Genomic DNA, 11972 nt, shown 5'->3' on the forward strand with positions numbered 1-11972 from the left:
GCTCACGTGCATAGGGAACATGTCAAAAAATGTTGAGATCATTGATACGTCCATGACATAGAAAAGGAAATAGAAGCATCGACGACAGAAGGGTATACGAATTCAAAAATACATTTATTAACCGTTTGCGACTGCACCGACATTTTGTACCTATTTGCCACACGGTAACTTCCTAATGTAGTAAAAATTCCCCAAAATAAAGCAGGGATATTCCGTGAAAGGTGTATGTCGAGATATTCTTCAGACACACTAATAAGTAAGTCTTTTATTAAACCTCTAATCCATTGTTAGATTTTTAAAGTCTCACATACAAGTCCATTGGACCGGGAACTTATTACTTTTTTCGTTGGATGTGATCATAACCTCCTTTTACTGCAGTAAACTTACAACAAAGGTTTGATACTAGTAATACCATTACTTTGCGATTTTATTGAATCTTCTACGTGTAGAATCGCATTTTTCAAACAAAACATCGTCAGTGTTTACACCCTGTGGAGGTTGCCGTGACCCGATACACGGTGACACTGTGGAGGGTTCAAGGGCGTCCACATGCTGACAGCACAACAGAAAAACCAGCTGCAATAATTGTAGCCTTGGTGGGCTGGCCTTGCGGCTTGGGCTTCTATTCAGTCGTGCGGCTGCGCGATGCCCAACCAAGGCAAGGTTGGGCATCGCGCAAGCCGCACGGCAGACTGCCCAAGCCGCCCAGCCCACCGAGGCTATACAATTATTGCAGCTACAGAAAAACCAACTGTACGTATAGTTTAGCTGATAAAGGTATAAAGTTATGTCCTTCCTGTTCGATGAGAACTCAAGAATCGAACGTTATTACCTATACTTACCTCTGAGCACTATCTCTGACTAGGTGTTGTATAACTGCTTCCCCACAGTAAAGTGTGGTCACTTTTAGCCTCTTCAACTTACGCGTGTTAACGGACAACATAAAAGAAAGCACCGAGGTTCAATTTATCATTGCCCGTACCGTTTGAAGGCTGTGTATATGCACCGCTCTCAGTTGCAAACAAAGGGTACGCTATTTGCATAGATAATATCAACGGTGCACAGGTGTAACGGTATACAGGTCTGTTTGATGGCTTTCTTTTTTTAAATGATTACACTGTGTTGAAGCACTAATTTATTAAAGAAAGTGTCATCATCGTTTTAATATCAAATTTAAATTTTCGATGGTAGCATTTGTTTCAGCGGTTTTAAGAAATTTGTTTTTTCAAATTACAATTCTCTGTTTGAACACTGAGTACTGTGAAATGTACATGTGGTGTACGATTCTGGAGTAAAGGTTTCTTTACCAACTTGTCAAAGATCACACCAAGAAATCGACAACCAAAGATAACAGTGGCCAAGTCGCAACAGTGCAATTGCATTGCAACTCTGAGTGATGTGTAAAACTGCATCAAGGTTCGACATAGGGCCATGCATGTTTGCTGTTCATGTGGCATAATTTTATAGAATAGCATCTTAGCCCAAAACACCATTCATCAAGTTCAAAACAACTCATGTTCTAATTTCCTATCTTTTTTCCAATTTGCCACCTGATAGTCTCCGTAGTGGTAACCCCAAGAAATTTTGAGTCTAGACCAAGTTTTATAGTAACCTTACGTTTTTATTAGCACATCTCGAGTACAGAAAATGTGTCGATCTTTATGTACAGCCATTGAATTCCTGAGAAATGACTGTGAAATAAACTGTGAGCTAAAGTCACTGTATGGGATGTCTCGACAGTTATGTAAATATGTTCAATAATGATGAAAGAAACACGCATTTCTCACAACTAGCCATCTTCCCAAAAATTTCCGAAAGTTCTTGTAATTTTCGGCCAATAACCGATTTCGGGTGTTTTGGCGTTCTTGTAAGAGTGTAATACCATTCATTACAGTGTGATTAAATACATAGACGATATTGTTATTTTACGGCTGTTTTTCAGAGTCAGTTTCCTGAACACTATTCTCCTTTTGAGCTGTCGTGCCATAACGACCACCGTATCTCGAAGCAAAAGCGAGCATGCAGATGTAAATACACGCTGATCCGAGAGCGACAGCCAACATGGCGTACATCAGAATCCCAGTGCCGAATACCGCAAACAAATAACCCATCAGCCAGGGTAAAGATATGTCTCCGAGTGCTGATGAACCAGCAAAAACTGCAATCGCTTTACCGGTGAGTTTGATGTATCTTTCTGCCCAAGATATGCAGGACCCATAGATTGAAGCGGTGGAAGCCCCCAGGAGGATCGTTGCCACCCACACCACTTCCGCGACAGTATTACCAAATATGGCGAGCGCAGAACATGATATGCACATACCGATGATGTCGATGGTTAGGTATGTTTTAGGAGTTACCTTTGAGGCGATGAAAATAGCGACAAAGCGAAAAGCCGCAAAACTTCCCCAGTACGCGGCATTGAGATACGAAGCAGTCTCTGGGGTGAATCCTAGATCTGAGGAAACTGCAAATGTGTACAGAAAATTTCCGTAAATACTTTCATGTCCCAGATACACAAATACAAACGCCCCAAGCAACACCAAAAGAATTACAAGAAAATATTTGTCTTTCTTTTCAGCGCGAACAGGGTCCCGTGCCTTTTTTAGGTTTGCGCGCGGTTTCTTTAGAAGACGCACCCGACGACTTTCGATGCAAAACAAACAGAAGAAAGGCAGAGACATCAACAAGTTATACAGTGATATGATTGTGTAGGGTATCCACGTTTGTAAAGAGGGCGCTGATCCCAACGAGTCGCCTTCCACGGTGAGGAAGAGGGAACCATTTGATTCGTCGTTTCGGTTGTCGTCAAAGATCGTCGAGTTGTGCTCTTGCTCCTGCGGAATGAGAAATGGTCCCGCTATCAAAGGTGCGATGGTGGCTCCGACAGCAAAACAGAAGTGGATTGCCTGCACGTAGGGAGGCGAATCTTTCCCCCAGAAATTCACACACGATAGATTGCAACCTATGGAATGATGCAAGATAAAACATGGCTATATTTGAGGATTAAAAACGTAAAAGCAGTCTATTTGTAGTGCATTAGAACACTTGATTTGCTATGAATTTCTTTTTGCACTTAATAATGACTGTTTTGACGCGATATCGTAATATTCAAATTACTAAGCTTCGTAACGAACTCGTTCGTAATTATATAATAACGACGAATACATGAACTTGTAATTTTCTTTGTGAGCCAATACTAGTCAGATAATAGATAGTTAAGAAGCGCTGTTGCTGACCGTATACTGTGTGACGTATAGAAATGCAAATTATGTTAGTTACACTTAAGGAAGCTTCAACATGCAAAGTCCATCAATAAAATTCGAAGCTCATGGAGTTTGAACTTGGGGGTCAGCCCTTAAGGGAGTAAACGCCCCGAAATTGGAAGACTTCAACTTCTGCTCAAACTTTCAATGAGGAAAACCATTTCCTTGCAAAATCAAGAATAAAAATCCGGGGTCTCCGAGTATAAAATTTATAGAAAGGGCCAATATTTACCAACACTTGAAATTCAAGATATATTTATATTACTCCGTGAGATTGAAAATGAAAGCCGAAAGTGGTAGACCAAAAACGTATTGTAAAGCTTCACCCATTATCTGTCCCCGAGACGCATTCATGCTTAATGCAATAGAAGTTGGATTCGGACAACGTCTAACCCTTTGCAATTTATCTTATTTGAACAGAATTTTTTCTCTTAGAACTGACTTGATTGATAAATGAGAAAGTTCGTTCTCACTTGAATATCTTTGGATGCGTCATTCCTAGGATCATAAAAGTTTGAAAGCATATAGGCAAGTGGTTAGAAAAAAAGTGTTTCGAACAAAAAATGAGAAAATTGTCGGAAAGGTTTACCCCTATAAGTTTTGCCGAAATTGATAAATTTCTGGATCAAGTCATCTATTGGAGCCCACGGGTTAGATTTGAAAGCTGCCGGACAACTGTTTTCACAGAAAGTGATGTTTTGATTTTAAAAAAATGCCGAAACTTTTACATGATTGTGCAAATTGTTTCATCATTTGTACACATGTTAATGAAGATCCTGTCATTCATACAAACCAATATGATACATTTGAAAGCTATTGGACACATGGTTACGAAGAAAATGGTATTTCGACGAAATCATACATGGAACAAACCTGCGCAGGGTGCAAGTTCACCTTCATCTGAATTAAAGATTTAAAGGTTATATTGATATGGAGATTTTTTTTATTTTATTTTATTTATTTTTTTTTTTTATTTTTTATTTATTTATTTGCACAAAATGATACATAAAACACCACAAAATGAACAAAATTGTGCATGGATTACACAGAAAAGTCGAAAGACTTATTTCCACTGTGGTCCATATTAACAAAAGACTAACAAAAAATGGAAAAAGTACAAAGTGAGAAATCCGACAACAGAGAGTAAAACAAGCACTTCCAAAAATAAGTTGAACGGACTAAAACCCTCTGCAAATCACACCAAAGATTAAATGAAATCTCTCCTGACACGTTCGACATAAGAATCTTGCAAATGACGTTTTAACTTTTTTTTAAAATTGTAATTGGAATCAATATTCCTTATACTACGTGGAAGGCAATTCCATAACTGCGAAGCTGAGTACTGAAAACTTGTTTGAAATAATTTAGCTCCTCCTGGGATAAAAACTGAGTTATTGCCAGAACGTGTATTATAATTGTGTACATTTTGTCTGGTAATAAAATTTGACGCTAGGTAGGATGGAGCTTTACCCCTTATTATTTTATGCATGAGATTCAGTTTCAGATACGACACTCTTTGCTCTACACAAAGCCATCCAAGTTTTTCAAAGTGAGCTGGCCCAATATGTTCCCGGGGGTGCATATCTAGAACAAACCTTATTATTTTATTTTGTGTTGTTTGTAGTCTATGTTTACTGCCAACCTTCAAGCCTTGATACCAGTAGGCACAGGCATAATCAAAATGACAATTAATGAGACTGTTGGCAAGAAGTATACGTGTTTTCCTATCCAAAAAGTGACGTTTGCGAAACAAAAACTTAAGACGAATGTTTGCCTTCTGAATTATTTGTGTGGCCATACTCTCTCCTGATAGTGTTTGATCCAGATCGGCACCCAAATAATTAACGATGTCCTTGGCGATGACATTGGTATCGTTACAGACTATTTCCAGCTTAGACTGTTCTTTTAAGAAATGATTCGAGCCAAAAAGAATTGACTCAGTTTTTACCAAGATGTAAAGTCAATTTGTTATCCACTAACCATTCATTCAAACTTTGCAATTCTAAGCTTAGTTCGTTTTGTATTTTACCAATATCCTTGTCAGAGACCATCAGTGCTGAGTCATCAGCATACAAAAGAAGTTTACAATTTACAGCAGAACACATGTCATTAACATATATTGAAAATAGAATCGGACCCAGTATCGATCCTTGAGGCACCCCACAATTAATCTGATTAAATGATGACATATGATTATTTACGGTGACCACTTGCTGTCTGCCAGTCAGATAAGAACTGAACCAACGAACAGCTTTTTGACTAAGGCCTAACGCTTTAAGCTTATCTAATAAGATCGTATGATCCACGGTATCAAATGCCTTCTGAAGGTCGATAAGCACCATCCCTGTTCGTTTACCCTGGTCAATCTGGTGTTTAATGTGATCAGTGATGTAAATCAAGCATGTATCAGTAGAGTACCCTGGTCGAAATCCTGATTGAAATTCATACAGTAAGTTGTTTTTCAAAAGGTACTCTTCTAGCTGGTCATAAATTATTCTCTCCAGAACTTTAGAAACAATGCTTGTAATTGAAACTGGCCGATAATTACCTTCAAAAGTTTTGTCATTCTTTTTGTAAACTGGGACAACTTTGGCATTTTTTAAATCATTCGGAACAACTTGTTGATGAATTGATAAATTAATAACATGAGTTAGAGGAGCAGCAATTTGCTCAGCGCCGTCTTTAATAAATTTGGCTGGAATATTGTCTAAACCTGTCGATTTAGTGCTGTCAAGAGAGGAAAGATGCTTGTAGACAACATAATCACTAACAAGGGACAGTTTGAAATCGTTTTCTACAACTCCTTTGCTAGAGTAAAAATGTTTGACATGGTCTATGCCAAACTTACCTGACATAGGAGGTAGTTTGTCAACAAGTGAAGATGCTATTGTGCTGAAGAAGTGATTAAATCTTTGAGCAACTTTTGTTTTATCAAAACAAACCTCATTGCCTATAACCAAGCCAATATTTGTGAAAGTAGAACCAACTTTTTTAAGGGGAGCTCCCAAGCTTTTCAAGATTTTCCAAATCTCTTTGCTGTTATTTCCACAATTGACTATTTTTGTCTTGAAGAATTCGGATTTTGCTCGTTTGATAAGTCTGGAAACCCTATTTCTTTGAAGGCGAAACTGCCTAAATAGGCTGTCCTCCCCGTGTTTTTTTAATTTCCTAAATAAGCGATCTCTCTCTTTAATTCCGTCTAAAATAACAGAGTTAATCCACGGTTCCGACCTTTGTTTCAAACGAATCTCTTTGATAGGGGCAATTTTGTCTACAACAGAAAGAAACAAGGATTTAAATGTAATCCACGCTTCTTCGGCCTGGTCACAGTCAATGACCTGATACCAATCGACCTTTTTAAGCATTTCAGTGAATAAACCTGTGGAATAACCTTTCATTGATCTTATCCTGACCGTTTTGTGCGACTCAAATTGAATTTTAGTAACCTTCCTGGTACAGTATGTAACATAGTGATCGCTGATACCGATTGGTAAAACGCCAGACTGGCAAATTTTGTCATGATCTGAGGTCAAGATAAGGTCAATGATAGTAGAACTATGTTTAGTGACTCTAGTAGGTTCACATATCAATTGTTGTAAAGCAAAAATATTACAAAAATTATAAAAATGTCTAGTTAGACAGTTGTCATCGAACGTTACATTACAATTAAAGTCACCAATAAATTTGATTCTTGGTCGGAAATGCAATGTGTCGTGAGTAAATCTTCCAAATTCGAAAAAAAGTTGGAAAATTTTGGAGGTCTATATAAAGTACCAATTAAAATTGGCTTTGACTTTGGCAGGAGCAAATCAATCCATATGGCCTCTAAGGTATCATTTTGTAAATCCGAGCGCTGTCGGAAAGCAAAATTGGAACGAATGTACATGCAAACTCCCCCACCTTCTCTATTACGGTCATTCCTCTGTATTTCATACCCAGGTACATCAATCTCACTATCCGTTATGGAGTTATCTAACCATGTTTCACTCACGCCAATTATTGCTGCCTTAGATTCCCTGGCTAAAATCTTAATTTCTTCAATCTTTGGTAGTAAGCTACGAGCATTGATGTGGATAATATGGAGCCCCTTTCTCTTGAAACAATCGTATGAGCCTTTGTCTATAAGAGGGGTATTTGACAAATTTTTGTCAGGCTATTCGCACTTGAATCGCGGACTTCAGAAATATTGTGTGTCATTTCGACGTTACCCTGAAGACACTCATCAATAAATGAATCAGTGAAAGGTGGGAGAGAGCATAGTGAACAATACCAGTGCTCTAATGGATTTTCATAAAGTCTCGTGTATTCAATCGAAGAAACTCCTTCACATTTTGTGTGGAACCATTTCTCACAGGAAGAGCATAACAATCCATACTGGTTTGATTTGACAGGTTTTTGGCAATCACCGCAAGGAAATTTGCAATTAAAATTAGGCCCTGGATTCAATTCAATATCACCTGCCAATATCAAAATAATTATGCACAAAACACCACCTGTAGAATTCTTTGAAGGTTGTTTGAATTAATTGTGCGTACCTTGCTTGCCGCTGTCGGCGGTATCAGAAAATCTAAGCAATTCAATGACAAATACTTATGAGAATCTTCAATGATAAATTCAGAGAAGTTTCTACGTTGACTATTGACTGAAATACTTTGAATCTGACATTGCTGATTGGAAAACCATGAACAGAATGAAATTCGAAAAAAGATAATGCTCAAAACAACAAACAGTGTTGGAATGAAAGAAAAGATACCGGAACAGTATGTCATTTTTACAAATTAGAAGAGCAAGTTCCAAAGAAGTCAAAATTTGAGAGGTTTCTTTGAAGACGAAGAGAAGATCAGTACTTCAATAATACGAAACTGATGATTGAAGCCGCAGTGTCCGCTCTTTGTAGTCGTCACTACCTGGCCGCCATAACCATATTCTGAGTCGTCTTTCGATGTTGAAGTTTTATAAAAACAAGGCTCGCAGAGAAAGAAGTCCACACAGTATAAGCACTGATAAATTCTTGATCGAATAGTTATGTCGGTAAGGCAGGCGTCGCACACAATACTTGTCATAATATCTGAACTATACTTCGACGTGAAAATCCAGACAGGTACTAGGAATGCTCACACCACGTTGGTCGATTTCTTTACGAAGTGACTTGAGAAATTTTAAACCTACCAGTACCAAGGATCTTCCTTGATGTAAGCATATTGTCATGAAGCAAGTATTGATCAACGGTTTAGTGGAGAGAGAGAGAGAGAGAGAGAGAGAGAGAGAGAGAGAGAGAGAGAGAGAGAGAGAGAGAGAGAGAGAGAGAGAGAGAGAGAGAGAGAGAGGGAGAGAGAGAGAGATAGAGAGAGAGAGAGAGAGAGAGAGAGAGAGAGAGAGAGGGGTGTATGTGCGTCCGTGAATCCAGTTGACGGACTTACCAATATCGAGGCATCCTTTAGTACATCCCCACAACACAAAGTTCAAAAGGAGTACTATAAACATCAGGCACCAAGGGACGGAAGCGCCAAGGACAGCAAGTCCGAACATGGTCAGGGCCAGTACTAAGTGACTGTCGAAGCGATCGAAAAGGAACCCACCGAAGACAGAACCAATCAGATAACCAATATTGGCAACAGACAACACCAGTGCGATTTTTTCAAATGTAGTGTGCACTTGAGCTTGAAGATCAAGGAGGGTTGGACCAGGTATGGCCAGAGTCACTACTGTGGAAGGACAAAAGAAGCGATGTTAACTATGGCCAGAACAAAGGGTTATTTTGTTCATGTTTTGGGGAAACGACAAACGTGTCCCTTTTAGCGATGAAAATCACACCTTTTAGATTTATACTGTATAACAGTGAACCACAGGGGACACGTGCTTGTTGTTTATTTGTGTCTGTTTGTTTGTGTGTATGTTTGTGTTTGTTTATTTGTTATTTTTAATAAAATAACAGCGAAAAGCTGTTTTGTTAATATTTGTCAATAAAGAGCAGTTTATTTGTTTATTTGTTTGTTTATTTATTTGTTTGTTTGTTTGTTGATACGTATTTCCGATGGTTAGGGTTAGGGTTAGGCTTAAGTTAGGGTTAGGGTTAGGGTTAGGCTTAAGTTAGGGTTAGGGTTAGGCTTATTCACTCCCTCTATCTCAATATATAGAGGGAGTGAATAAGCCTAACCCTAACCCTAACTTAAGCCTAACCCTAACCCTAACCCTAACCCTAACTTAAGCCTAACCCTAACCCTAACCATCGGAAATACGTATCAACAAACAAACAAACAATAATAAATAAACAAACAAATAAACAAACTGCTCTTTATTGACAAATATTAACAAAACAGCTTTTCGCTGTTATTTTATTAAAATAACAAATAAACAAACACAAACATACACACAAACAAACAGACACAAATAAACAACAAGCACGTGTCCCCTGTGAGTGAATACCGAGTGAATGACGACTTCTGATGAATAAAAGCATATTTTGATTAGTACTATGTCAAGGAAATTGAGTTCGATAAGACGTGTTTACATAATGCTCAATTTTAGGCCCATGAAAATAATTCTCCATTAATGATTCATCATAGGTTGATTTCCGTGCACTTTGTATAAATGAATAAATTATTAAGTAAATCGACTTCGATAAGACATGCACGCATGTTTCTACCGCTCTTTCCCGACGAAACCCGGGCATGGCTCAATAAACTTACCAAGCCAAGAAACGCCATTCCGATGAGTACTGTCTTGAAGCGTCGATTGGATATTTCTCCCTCGTCGTAGGTTTTTGCAGCTGTTTCATCTGTAAGCACACTGGCTTCAGCGACCTTCTCATCGTTCCTGACTTTGTCTTGACAAGCGATGTCTGCTCCCGCTTCAGTGATAAACTGACTGGTTTTGCCGGTATCTTCCAATTCACTCTCCATTTTGTAATGAGGTATCACACAATACAGCTGGCCTGTGATATATCATAAAAACTTAAAAGAAAAAAATATATATCTCATTCATCGAAGTAGTAAAATGATGCATAGAAGTCAAATGCTAGACAAGTATATGCCAATATTAGGTGAAAGTTTCTTTAGTATTGTGAATGTACCTTCAGTGGAATACTTCTTCTAAAATCGAATGCTGAGACAATTAATACTGCTGGTGAACAGATTTTCACAAAAACCGATCGTATATGTGTAACAGAAATCTTAAAGTTGCCTACATAATACAATAACTTAATTTAATATATTATCAGAGTTAAGTTAGGTGTCTCTAGGACCTACCAGTTAAATAGACAAACACTGTATACAGTTAAAATCTTCTGTAGGAATATGTCCTGAAAATACAGATTTTATCATGATTTGAACAAATCTGCGTGGGGCAATCCATAATGACCAAGAACCCACACATCATGGCAATTAGTCGGGAAGGTTCAAAAGCTCACGTTTCACAAAGAGGGAGAAAGTAGAAAAATATACAAAATTCCTGATTCACTATCAATTTGTTCATACTTGATCAGCGTTACTTATCCTTAACTAAAGCAAAATGTCTAAAATTGGATTCGCGATTTTTCACGTGATTATTAAGACCACAATGAACAGAGTATCCTTTTGAATCCACATTTAAACATTTCATCGTTATTCTGAAAACATCCAAATGGGGTCATACTCAGGTCATTCTCAGGTCATGCTAAGGTCATTCTAAGCTCTCATCTGAAGTAAAGAGAAAATTAATGAATCTGGCATAGTAATTTATGACGTTAACGGACAACCGGTAACAGTCAACAGGCTGTAGTGTAAACGAAAATTGCCAATCATTTATGAGTTTCATCTCCTTTGAGAGTGAATGGCAAAGCGGGCAGCAGCTGAGCGGATTCTGGATTCTGTACTCAATGGCAACTGAAACTAAAGAAAATGACATTTTTGTGTCAAAATTACACCATCAAAAATACAGGTCGTGAGAATCACAGCATATTGGCAAGTATACATTAGTGTGCCAAACGTAGTACCTTCTTAGCCTTATTCAGAAGCAGAATTCATGTAGTCGGTATGAAGTGTTTCGATCCAGTGTTTCTGTTAGGATATGACAGATTCATTCCAAAGATTCATCGAGTTTTCAAGAAGTTTGCTAATCTTTTGTTTTTTGTTTTGATGTTTACCTCTTTGAAACGTTTTTGTATATTTGCATAAAACAGAGACCTCTTTTCAGCTGAACCCATGCAGCCGTGTTGTAATGTGACGAATCGCAGAGAGTCATGAAAAGCATTATTGCTTGAATTTCAAGCGGGACGTACGACTGACTTTTCCACGGATAAAAACTCTAAAGCGTTACCAGTCAATATCAAGCAAACAGGACTGGCCACGATTCTATGTTCAGAACGTCGTTTCGTACATGTGTAGTTGTGTTTTACCTGCAGCCTTGCAAATTAGATGACGTCTGGTTATCACTTCCTTGAAACATTAAGACGTGTGTACATATGCCATGGCAACCAATATTACGCTAGTCTCAGGTTGTACATATCCCAAAGAACAGGCGGCATCAACCATGAGTAGAGGAATGTCTTCCGGGGTCGCGTATAAAACTGGATCTTGTACACTGAGCAGCTGTGCGTGCATGCTATTCGACCCTGCACGTATTATAGTGAGCTGTACTTGACCCCTAGGATTAGTACGAACTCGAATTCACAGGTAATGTAGCATGGTGTTTGTATGCGAACCAGTCAAAGCGTAACGCCTGGTCCAAATA

The 11972-nt window shown here is 38.3% G+C and overlaps 1 protein-coding gene across 2 annotated transcripts; it reads right to left on the reverse strand.

Annotated features, from left to right (window-relative positions):
* Positions 1-1600: 1600 nt before the first annotated feature.
* On the reverse strand, positions 1601-11870 carry LOC139145015 (sodium-dependent glucose transporter 1A-like). Of its 2 annotated transcripts, none has more exons than XM_070715906.1 (4): positions 11638-11870; positions 9949-10197; positions 8684-8965; positions 1601-2962 (listed from the first exon to the last, which is right to left on the reverse strand). In XM_070715906.1, exons 2-4 carry the CDS (start codon positions 10163-10165, stop codon positions 1926-1928), a joined length of 1536 nt encoding a protein of 511 aa, XP_070572007.1. In that variant the 5' UTR covers positions 10166-10197; positions 11638-11870; the 3' UTR covers positions 1601-1925. The 2 variants fall into 2 exon arrangements, with proteins under 2 accessions (XP_070572007.1, XP_070572006.1); XM_070715905.1 differs by having other exon boundaries at positions 9949-10216; positions 11638-11869.
* Positions 11871-11972: the final 102 nt, after the last annotated feature.

Source organism: Ptychodera flava, chromosome 12 (genome assembly GCF_041260155.1).
Source record: "Ptychodera flava strain L36383 chromosome 12, AS_Pfla_20210202, whole genome shotgun sequence".
Taxonomy (NCBI): Eukaryota; Metazoa; Hemichordata; class Enteropneusta; family Ptychoderidae; genus Ptychodera; species Ptychodera flava.

Bases quoted from the DNA above. Each gene is read 5' to 3' on its own strand.
- LOC139145015 (XM_070715906.1), bottom strand. From the start codon at position 10,165: ATGGAGAGTGAATTGGAAGATACCGGCAAAACCAGTCAGTTTATCACT. The intron at 8,966-9,948 runs GTTTATTGAGCC...CTTCCACAGTAG, and splicing joins GGCGTTTCTTGGCTTGGTAA to TGACTCTGGCCATACCTGGT. The intron at 2,963-8,683 runs GTAAGTCCGTCA...ATCATTCCATAG, and splicing joins TAAAGGATGCCTCGATATTG to GTTGCAATCTATCGTGTGTG.